At 47.5% G+C, this 12,037-nt stretch overlaps 1 protein-coding gene across 1 annotated transcript in view; it reads right to left on the bottom strand.

The window, feature by feature from the left end:
- TTLL11 (tubulin tyrosine ligase like 11) overlaps positions 1-8,886 on the bottom strand; it is a 205,029-nt gene extending 196,143 nt beyond the window's left edge. Inside the window, exon 1 of the mRNA XM_036261723.1 lies at positions 8,212-8,886. Within this exon, the coding sequence (XP_036117616.1) occupies positions 8,212-8,886 (675 nt within the window). The remainder of the gene's footprint in view (positions 1-8,211) is intronic.
- Positions 8,887-12,037: the final 3,151 nt, after the last annotated feature.

The raw sequence follows: 12,037 nt of genomic DNA, 5'->3' as shown, positions 1-12,037 counted from the left end.
GGCCAAAGCCCAAGGCTTACACACAGCTGGCTCTCTCTTTCTGGCTTGAACTCTGCAATGCCAGAGACAAGATGAGTCTACTGCCTGGAATCCTTTTATGTCATTTCCCTTTAAAGAAACTGGTCACTTTGAAGGTAATCCAGAAAAACAGCACTAGAACCATTACTGGTTACATATTTCAATTTAATTACTGTTTGCTGAATGCCTTCTCTGTTCCAGGCACTGAAGGACTCCACAATGAGTAAGACAAGCTCCCTGCTACTGAGTATCTCACAGTCTAGGGGAGGAGACAGACCATCTAAATTAATGACCTCCCTGACCCAGCACCATCCTGTCCCATGCAGCACCATCTCTCTCCTGAGATCTCTAGTTGCATCCTATCTTGCCTCTGCCTCCACTTGGAACCTCTCTCTAACCCATCCTCCATGGGGTAGCCAGAGTATCTTTTTAAAAGCAAGTGTAACTATCCTTTTTTCCTGGATTTAAGCCATGGTCTGGCCCCTGAATGCTTGCTGGCAAGGCAAGCCTCAGATTGGAAGCTCTCAAATGAAGCCAGACCTTCTGCAAGGCCATGTCCCCTCAGAATGCCTAACCATCACACTTTACTGATGCAAGTCTGGAGTCGGAATTCAACTATGCCTGTAACCTAACAAGCCTCAGACCAAAAATGTGTATTAGATATTCTAGATTGGAAGAGCCCTCCTGAGGCATCTGCACACGATGGAAATCCCCACTGTAAACACAAGCCTCAAAGAATTATCAGACATTACAGTTTGGAAGCTATCAAAAAAGGTCGAGCAAACATCTAAATCAGAATTCCAAGAAGAGAGAAGAGAAAGACTAGGTGAGAGACAATATTGAAAGTATTTCCCAGAATTGATAAAAGATACCAAAGCTCAGAAAGAAGGGTCCCAACAAATCTTAAGCAGAATAAATAAAAAGAAATCCTTACTTGGAAAGCATCATGACACAGGAGACAGCTAAGACAAAGAGAAGATTTTAAAAGCAGCCAGAAAGAAAGGACACTTTACCAACAAAAGAGAAAGTAAACTGAGAGCTGACTTCTCAACAGCAAAAACAAGTGAGTCAAGGGTGGCATATTCCCAAAGTGCTAAGGCCATATAACTATCAAATAAGGGCTATATACACAGCAACACTGTCTTTCGAGAATGAGGGCATAATAAAGGTAATCTTGGACAAGTGGAAACTGATTTTACATAGTCCCTCACTTAAAGGAACTTCTATAAGATTACATCCAGGAGAAATAAAATGACCCCAGAACAAAGGTCTGAGTTATAAAATAGAATAATAAACAAGGAAAATAACAAAATTGTGGGTAAATCTAAAATACACTGAGACTATGTAAAATAATGTCTAATTTGTGAAGTTCAAAAAAAGGATAAAGTAAAATAGAACTAAAATACTGGATAACAACAGGATGTAAGTCAGGAGGGATGGAACAAAAATGAAAGCATCCTAAGATCCGTGTGCTATTAAGTGGAGAGTAAAGATATTATCTTTACAGTTTCTGAAATTATACACTTATTAAATTTTCTAGGGTAACCACTAGAAGAATAAAAAATAGCACATACAACTTCCATAATAGCCTTGGGGGGAAATGGAAAAAGAAAAAGAATCAATTTAAAAAGAGATGAAATACACAATCATAGAGGGAAACATTAATATAATTCTTCAAATAATTAATAGATCTGACAAAAATATTGGGACTATAAAATCTGTATAATGCAATCCACAAGCAAATCTAAATTACATATGTAAAACATATACATTCTTTTCAAGCATACAAACACACGTAGAACATTTGTATTGGGCTATAAAGCAAAAAGAAAAAAGAAAGAAAGAAAGAAAAACAAGAAGAGAGGGCAAGAGAAAGGGAGGAAAAAAGAAAGAATATCCTCTAGCCAAAATGCAATTGAGTTAGAAATTAATAATAAAGAAATAAGGAGAAATAACTTCATATATTGAGAAACTCTACAAAACCACTCATTTAGATAATCCATGTGTCAAAGAAGAAATCTTCATGAAAATGTAAAATACACAGAATTAAAAGGTGATTTTTGAAAATGCAACAGAGCAAAACATGTGGACGCAGACAAAGCAGTACTTAGTCACGAAGTCTGTAGTCACGAATGCTTTATTAGAAAAGATAGGCTAAGCATCCAACTTAATTTCAGAAAACAAACAAACAAAATAAACCCCAGAAAGTAGAAGAAAGAAAATAATAAAGAGCAGAAAGCTGTGAAATAGAAAAGAAAAAAAGATATAATCGAGATGATCAATAAGCCAAATATTGCATCTTCGGAAAACTAATCAAATTGAGAGCCATATAAAATACTGTAAGTAATCAAGGAAGGATATTTAGCCCAGACTCTGGGGGATTATAGAAGTCAAGGAAGAGTTATGGATGAGAGGAGGCCTGAGCTGACCCTTGAAGGATGTGTAAGAGGAAGGAAGGGAGCATTCTAAGGAAAAGGAAAAACACCAACAAAGGTAAAGAGGAATGGCACAGGAGGAAGGCTCAAGAGAACCACATGCAGTATTGTGTTAAGGCATGGAATATATGAAGTAAGTCTAGAAAAGCTTAGGGCCAGATACCAATAAAAAATATTCAACACAGTCTTTATGTACCAGGACTTCACATGATTATATCTTTTTATGCTGACAACGAACAACTCCATGAGGTCTGATTGCATGATGCCCATTATAAAGATAAAGAAACTGAGGCTCAGAGTAAAATTGGTCTAATGTTAAATTGGCTATGAATCCCATGCTTTCACCCATCATGCTGTACTGCATCTCAGGTTGTGGAAAGAGTCATATGGAGCTTTAATAAGGAGCCTAAACATTAGTCTTTAGGCCAATGTTCAAGTTCACCCCCACAAAAACAAAATTCACTCGCATGATGCAAGTTTGGAGTGCTGTTACAGCTGCCACTACTTTATGCCTCGGGGACAAGATTCCATTAGACACAGCTGTCCAAGGAGTCCCTGTACCAGTAACAGGCAATATTGCAATGCAGAATTAACAACAGGGGCGCTGGACTAATTTGAGTTCCTGAAGCATATTTTCAATTACAACCTAGGAGGCAAGTACTCTCCAATGACGAGAACTGGGTAAGCGTGTGACATTTTTTTCAACAGCTTTATTGAAATATAATTCACATACCATACAATTCACCTATTGAAAGTGTACAGTTCAACGGTTTTTAGTATAGTCATACAGTTGTCATTGGCATGGATAATCTGATTCTCCTCTTTATATCCTTACGGGAGGACAGCCCAGGCCAGCCCCTCTGAAGTTAGCCATGCTTTGGTGAATAAGATGTCAGCAGTCACTTCTGCATAGGAGTCTTAAAAGCCACAATTTACCATGTTCCCTTCCCTCAATGACTCACTGAAGCAGGTGATGAGCTGGGAGCGTGGGTCTCTGAATAACTAAGATTGATGAGAACCTCATCCTCCCACCCCACCAACCTGCACTGAACCCCTAAGTGTGAGCAAGCAATAAAATGTTGTTGTTAATCCACTAATATTTTGTGGTTGCTTGTTACTGTAGCCCAAATTAATTATCCTGATGCGTACAGAAATAAGAAAAAAGTCTGGAAAGAACCATACCAAACCATAAGCCTGGTGTTGCCTCCAAAGAGAATTGGAGAGGAGGAAGGGAGGGGAACGGAGAGTGAGGAGTAGGACTTTTTGTTTTTTATTTTATATACTTAGGAACTATATATATTTTTATAAGCACATATTGTTTTGGGAAATTGAAAAAGGGTATTTGTAAATAACCTAAGATGTCTAGAAAGTTTTCTGCTGTTGCTTTTTAAAATTCCAATAAACCACAGTTCTGACACAGAGAGAAATAAAATCTCCCCATGATGACGAGAGAACATGGGATTTGGCCTTCGTAGGAGTCCTGGGCAGAGGGACTGAGGGAGCTCCTGGAAAAGCAACTCCACTCCTAGCGACGCCTGCACGGGGGGCAAACCCACCCTGTCCCAGCTCCGTGAAGAATGAGAACAGAGGGCAGAGGGCACCGTCAGAAACGCCTGTAAGGATTTACAAGGCATTTATAAGCATTACTAGACAATGGTTCAAACACACCGAGGGAAACAAAAGTTTACACCAACAGCAGCTGAGGCGGCAAGGCACGGCTTGATGGGATGCGGAAGGGAGGTGTCAGCCCATCTGGAACAGAGAAATATGATCATTGTTCTCATGGTTTGGAGTCTCCAAAACAAAGAGCTCACAATGTAATAGATCGTGGGACAGGGGCTTATGCAAACTGGTCCCAACAAAAGTCCCTCTATCGAGTCTCTTATCCACGTCAGCTGGTGTCCATGGCACCACTGTGCATACATACACAACCTACATCTCCAGGGAGGACAGCTCACAACAATAGTGGCATCTATTCTCCAAGGCGTCTTTTCCCTAATAGGTTTTCTTTAATGAGGGTGTCAAAACTACAAAAGAAAATAAGGGAGATGAGGAGAGAGGCTCACGTGATTGAAAGTGGACCATACAGTTCCATAGATACTTACTGAGCACCTACTATGAGCCAGGAACCATCCCTCTCTTTCAGGTTGTAACTTCAGCAGTGACCATGTAAACATTATTTTCCTATTGTAGAATCGTTTATCAAGTTTACAGAGCTAACATTTGTGATTTTTCCTTTCAAATTTTAAGGTTGTGGACACAGTTGCATTAGTCCTGACCAGAGTGGACAGGACTGAAAACTGAATCATCAGTTGGCGCGGTTCACTTGGGACTGACGGAGTGTGGGCCAGGGAAGCCTGCGCCGTGTGTGGCAAGAACCTGTGATCACATCCCAGCAGAAGCAGGAGCCTCTGGTCATGGCCCTTGCGCGTCCTCGGTGATCTGGCTCCTTCTCCCTCCCCACTCTCCGACACGCTCCCTAAGCTGCCGTTGCCCCATCCTACATATAAAACCTTATCTGAACCCCTTGCTTTTGTTCCTCCTCTGTGTGAAATGTCCTTTCCCCACAATTCCCAGACTAGACTGTAAGAGTCTGTACATCTGACCCTAGACGCTGGGAGCTGCTGGAGAGCAAGGAGTGCATCCTACTCACATCTATACCTGCAACCCTAAGCCAGTCTGCAGGTGGAGAGTGGCAGGGAGCAGGGGAAGAGGCAGCACTGACAGTTGGTTTCAAATGAAATGCCTGTTTCAGATGCTGGCTCTGCCCCTTGCCAGCTGTGTAACCTTGGATACATTAACCTCTGTGTACCTCGACTTCCTCCTTTGTAAAAGGGGGACAGTTAGGCACTTACTGTATTGGGTTGTTGGGAGAATCAAATCATAGTATGTATGCAAAACACTTAGAAGAGTGTCTGATACAGGGTAAGAGCTATGTAAGGGTTCGTTGCAGTTGTTATTGTTGTTAAATGTATGTGGAATAAAGAAAAGTAAAGGAGGAAGGAAGACTGTGCCTTGTAGCTGAGCAAATGTCCAAATTCACATGCTGGCTGGGTGCAGCCCTTCACCACACACTCAAAAAAGGAGACACAGAACTTTCACCCTGGTTGGTATTCATGACCTTATTTCTTGCCTGGGCTACCAATCCACCCGGGCCAAAGCCAGCCAGCTGGGTCCTCTCCAGTCCGCAGCAGAGCACACTATGATATGCGAGGCACACTGGCTCAATTCCTTCCTCCGCAGCCCCAGGAGATATCCCTGCTGTTAGAATGTCAGTGCTGAGCGTCAGAGATGATCGTGTCCAACATCACCCTGCAACAGATGGGGACACTGAAGCCTGGAGAGCTTGTGTGTTCGCTCCTTGTTAGGAACTGGTTTACATATGGGTTACTTGTCATGAAGTCAACCTTGTAGCAGGTACTAAGTATTGTATTTATTGAACACTTTCAATGTGCTGGGCAGTGGAGACACAAGTCAGACACACACGCACATACACACACACACTCTCTCAGGACCTCACAGAAATGTAAAATTCTGTAGTGGCTCACATAGCCTTCCCGAAATAGACCAAATCCCACAGCGTGGTACACGATAAGATCCCTGCCATTTCTCCAGCTTCATCTCTCACCACTGTATCACCCGCTCCATGATCCGGCCATACTGAACCCGAATGCACCTCTGCTTTGCCCAAATTACTCCACCAGGAAGCAATGTGTCAACGGCCCCTAAATAACACCTACTCCTTTTCAGCTCTTAGAACTCAGCCCCCGTCTCTGTTCTCCAGGAAGCCCTCCCTGAGCTGGCCCTCACCCACCTCCCACAACGCATACAACTTTACATAGAGAGAGAGAAACATCATCACATGATGTAGTCATTCATTCAACAAGATTTATTGAGCACCTTCTATGTGCCAGGCACCTGAAGGTACAGAGGTAAATAAAACAGAGCCCCTGCCCTCATGGAGCTTACATTCTAATGAGGGAAACAAACAATACATAATAACAGTATCAGGTAGAGTTTAATGCTATGGGAAAAAATAAAGAAGAGCACGGGTCAACAGAGGGATCAACAGAGAAGGCCTGTCTGAAGAAGCGGCATCTGATCAGAGATCTGAAGAGTCAGACATACACCTCAGTGGGAAGAGCGTTTCAGGAAGCAGCAGCAAAGGCCCTGCAATTATGGCAGTGATTTCTTCACTTGTGTTTTATCCTTTACTGAACTATAAGGTCCTTGAGGGCAAGGGTACCTTACAACTTAAGCATCTTTGATCCGCAGGGCCCAGAATCCACCATGAACACTTACGGGATGAGGGGATGAATCTGGGCTAGCATGTATGCCTACTGATTTCTGGGTCCATCTGGCTCCATCTCTTGAGATCTAGCTAGCTTTGTGTCTCTCTCTCCCACAGGGCTAAGCGAAGCGCAGGCCCTGCTTGGGCCAATCAGCCTTGCCTGACTCTGTGGCCTGGCTTCAGTCCCTGGATTCTCTCTTCATTAGGACTATGACACTGACAAGTTCTCTAATTTTATCATGTTCTGATCTCCTATCTCTGGCCTGGAACTGGGGCCCAGTCCAGAATCAGGAGTCCTCCTTCACTTTCTCCAAGTGTCCTCCTTGAAGAAATTACTCCCCTGAATCCCAGGCCCCAAGGCTAAGAACCCTGACACCTGGAGTCAGACTCCCCTGATGGCTAACCCCTACCAACCTGGAAGTCTGCCCTGCCTGATTCTTGACTTCCCTCCAACTCACATGACTCCTTCCTGCTGGGACATCAACCCTCTGACCTCATCAATCCTTTCTGTAGCCATCTCTCTGCATGTTCCAACTTCATAAAACTGTTCCTGGACATCTACCACAGACAAGGCCCAAGACTAAGTACCAGAGTCCTCATGTTGCCTGCGGCAGATCCTCAGGCCCAAGTCTCTAGACTCAACTACCCTAAATCACTATCTTCACACACCTGAAAGCAAGTTAAATAGCCTTAGTAGCTGCAAATAAAGTCAAATAGCTTTATCCACTAAACCAAGTGCAACAGACACGGATAGATGTGGTTGTTGCTTCATCCCATCCCCCACCAGGTCTAAAACGGGTTCAGGAACCAATAACCCATTCCTTCATTCACCCTTTCATCCACCACTTACTGACACCGGCTATACGCCAAGCCCTGGAACATACAGTATAGTGCCTACACTGATGGTGGTGGTGGTGATCACGATGATGATGGAGGAAGAGAGAGGAGAGTGTGGTATTTATTGCACACCTGTGCTATGCTACAACAATCTTCTAATGCTTACAAAACCATGAGATAGGTATTATAGCCTCACTCTACAGAGGAGAAAACAGGCCTAAGAGGCGAAGCAACTTGCCCGAGGTCACATGGCTAAGTGGCAGGGTATGATGAGACCCGAGGTCTGTCTGCCTCCAAAGTACAAGTCGTTGCACTGTGCAAGAGTCGCACAGTAAGTGCTGCACAAACATAAGTTAAAGGAAGAACTAAAAGAGAGAGGGTCCCAGGCCTCCGGGACTCCCAGGCTAGTGGAGATGACAGACATAGAAACAAGTATCTGCAAAGTAGGGGTCGGGTGCTGAGGGCTGGAGACCACAGCGCTGTAGGGGAGCCGGAGGATGGAGCGGCTAACGGGACCTGGAGGGGCGAAGGCCTCTGAAGGGGCTGGGGCGCGGCCCTCCCCGCTGGCCGGGTCTCCTGCGCGGTCGTCCTGTCCACCCCCTGTGCCCACGCGGCGGGGCCGGGCCTCACCTCCTTCCACTTGAGCTGACGAATGCTGATCTTGAGCGCGTCCAGGGAGGTCCTGGCTTTGGAGCTGTCCACGGTGACCGGCCGCAAAGGGGGGAACTCGTCCAGCCCGCGGCCCGAGCTCCGCTTGCAGCTCCGGCCCTTGCTCCTGGGCTTCCCGTGCGGCCAGAGGCCCCGCGCGGGCGCCGGCTGCGGCGAGGACCCGGGCAGCGGCCGCGGGAGGACGCGGGCGTCGCCCTCCTCGGCCACGCGGGGCTGCGCAGGGGCCGAGGTCGGGGCCTTGGCCTGCTCCTCCCTCGCCGTGCGCTCCGGCTCCCCGGACGCGCCCGCGTCCACGCGGCCCTGCTCCGCCGCCGCCTCCTGCCCGGCCGCCAGCTCCCTCTCGGAGCCGTCCCGCTGCATGGCGCTCAGGGCCGGTGCCAGCGCCACTGCCACCGCCGCCGCCGCCGCTCCGCCGCCCCGGCCCGCGACCAAACTGCCGCCGCTGCCGCCGCCGCCACCGCTGCCGCGCGCTCCCCGCCCGAGCCCGTTGCCATGATCGCTCAGGCTCCGGTTGACAAGGGCTGTCACCGCCTCGGGACGGGGCCCGGGAAGGGACAATCGCCGGCCAAGCCCCAGCGACCTCATAGGCGGCGGCGCCCACGTGACCGGGCCTGTCACAGAGGCGGCGGCGGCCATCTTGGAAGCGGGCAGAGCGCCGCGGGGCCGCCCGCGCGCTCCGGGCGCAGAGCTCGGCGAGGCTGGAGGCGGCACGCAGCCTGGAAAAGCGGCGGGCTGCGGGGGCGGGCCGGGGGCTGGAGGGAGAGACACACTCCCAAACAGGAGGCCCACTCCCCGCCGAGCCCGCTCGCTGGGGTAAGTGCTGGTCTGAAGGAGGAGGCACAACCCCGCCCCCTGGTAAGGAGCTCGCCATCCGGAAGCCTCGGGCTGAGGATGGACGGGACACGTCCAGGCCCTCGGGGAGCAGCTTTCCGTGCGAAGAAACACCTGCTGCCCCTGGGAGAACCCCACCCCGAGAGGACCACCCTTCCCGGCTCCGAGGGCTCCCTGTGGGGTGGGAAGCCGGGGAGAAGCCCCACGGAGTCCCGCTCAGGCTGGGACATTCTTATGTCGGGCTTTGTGCTAAAACAAACAACATACAAGTCACCGTTGTGACCATTTGTAGGTGGACAGTTCAGTCGCACTCGGTACATTCACATTGTTGTGCAACAGCCAACACCCGCATCCATTTCTAGAACTTGTGCTTCTCAGACCCCTCATTCCCCCTCCCCAGCTCCTGGCAACCGCGGCTCCACCTCTTTCTCCAGAATCTGACTCCCCGCAGAAGTGGAATCACACAGTATTTGTCCTTCTGTCACCAGCTTATTTCATTCAGCATAATGCCTTCCCTTTTTAAGGTTGAATAATGTCCATTGTGTCTGTCCACCACATTGTCTCCTTTCGTTGCCAAAGGACATTTGGGTTGTTTCCACCTGTTGGCTACTGTGAACGATGCTGCTGTGAACGCAGGTGCACAGACACCTTCCCGAGTTCCTGCTTTCAATTCTTTTGAGTTGTCATATGTTTTTAAAGACAGTCCAAGGGGGAGGCTTTTCCTCCCACCTTAGGGAACCACTTAGGTTTTTAGGTAATGAGATTGGAAAGGTGTGACAGAACCCCAGACTGAAGACAGTGACCGTAACTACACACAGGTGAACTTTGCCACACTCTGCACCACAGGTGAAAAGAACATAGAAGTTTTAAGTAAGGCGGCCCCTCTCCCTCACTCATCTCCCCAGGCCTCTTGTTTCTTTGTTTTGGCCCAGGGTTTCACTGTGTAAATAAACTGCCTTAAACGCACTAGGCATGAACTCAAGAGGTCCAGACCTTTTTTGCAGCACATGAAGCTCTTATCTTTTCCTCTGGAGCCCACCAGAGCTTAATTTCACCTGAGTTACCTGCGTGCTTACTCAGAATGCAGGTTCCTGAGCCCCAGAGACTTTGATGAAGAACATGTGGGTGGGCCAGAAAGTCTGCATGTTAAATTAGCTCCTCTTCTGATGTTAAGGCAGCCAGAGTGAACAACCATTGACCTACGTACTCTATTCCAAGGCCTCTGGCGATCCTTGGAGCTGTCCGTGGTACCAACGAGAAGCACTCACAGCGCCCCAATCCCTCTCCATCAATTTACCCTCCAAATCCTCTCTCTCCTCCTAGTATCTCTGGTCTCAACAAAGGGCACCACCTTCATTCGGTCATCCATGATCGAAAGTTGCAAAGTCTTAGCTCATATTCTCCCTGGCCTTCTAAAAGCAGTCCATTTCCAAGTCTTAAATGTTTTACATTGAAATGTCCCTCATATCTTTCTTCTCTTATCCGTTCTTATCTTCATTATTCCATTTCAGGCTTTTAGCCTGGGCAGGTGTAGCAGACCCCCCACATCCCTTCTCATCCCCCTCCTATCTCAGTCTCCACCCACTGCTATTAATTCCTCATACCACAGCCAGACCTGCCTCCCTCCTGCTTAGAAACCTCCCCTGGTTTCCCACCATCTACAGATCAAGCCTGAGCACATTAGTTTTCCTAAGAGACCCTTCCTGACCGCTCTTCTCTGAAATCCCCCTTCTTTTCCTGCCTCCATGCCCTTCAACATTGGACTGGACTTCCTCTTCCCTTGTGTCTCTTCCTGGGAAATTCCTGTGTCAGACCCCGCTCAGATGTCTCCTTCTTGGACAAGCTTCCCTCAGTCCCCACAAGCAGAAATAGTTGCCTTCTACACTTCTACTGACATGCATCAGAACCTCCCACCGTGGCCTGTCTGTACTGAAATCATCTTCGCCTCCTGCACTAGTCTGGAAAGGAATATGTCTGGTTTGAGGAATCTCTGTATTTGCCTTTCCAGAGGCTAGAACAAAGATGGCCTCATCAAGTAGTATGAATGCCTAACTTAGTTGTTTTCCACTTTGGTGGTCAAACCTGCACAGGCCATTTCATGTAGAGATACTCATTTTCGCCTTACATCTGAAACATCTTCTACCTCATGGCATTTGCATATGCCCTTTCCTCTGCCTAGGACACTCTTTGTCTAGATCTCTGCCCACTTCCTCAGTGTTCAGTGTAAATAACACATCTGTGGAGGTACTCTGATCTCTCAATCTAAATCAGACCTTGTCAGATGAGATAATGATATGAGAGTAAGACGAGAGGAATCATAAGAATTAGAAAGTGAGACAAGACTTCACATAAAAGGTTGCCTATAAACTGAGTCTTCAAGACAGAGTGAGAATCAGAGAGAGAGTAGGTGAGGTAGTCATTCCAGAGGCTATGGGCAGGGCTGCCATAGACCATCATGCAGGTGAACTACCAGGCCTCACAGGGGCGGATACCCAACTTGTGCTCTGCCCACCAAGCCTCTCCCATCAAGGCTTTGTCTGCCTGGAGCAAACACCTTTGCTGATTGGTTCAAAGGCTGCTAGGGCTAGAGGAGGTCCTGTATTGAGAAGGAGGTGAGGAAAAGACTCAGTGCACATAAATTTAAGATGGAGATAATCATAAGCCTCTTCAGGGGCAGGGACCAGACTGGACTGGTAGAAACACAAGCTTAGAGGAAGAAAGAACAGGAAACAAGGTCCACCTGAGCTCACTGTCAGGTCTTTGGATACCACAGTGAGCTCTGACTTCTCAGGAAATTCTGAAGTGTCTTAGTGAAAAATTCAACTCCACATGGGATTCCCAGAGAGACACTTCAGTTATGGCTACTGAGGAGCAATACAGTTTAGAATCAGGGACTAGGACTACTTCCAAAAAATATACAAATGTGTTTAAAAGTAGGTCTCACTAGTAGGTCTCT

This window comes from Molossus molossus, unplaced genomic scaffold, assembly GCF_014108415.1.
Source record: "Molossus molossus isolate mMolMol1 unplaced genomic scaffold, mMolMol1.p scaffold_m16_p_14, whole genome shotgun sequence".
Classification (NCBI taxonomy): Eukaryota; Metazoa; Chordata; class Mammalia; order Chiroptera; family Molossidae; genus Molossus; species Molossus molossus.
The sequence above is the reverse complement of the archived record's forward strand: the minus strand, read 5'-3'. Positions and strand labels throughout refer to the sequence as shown.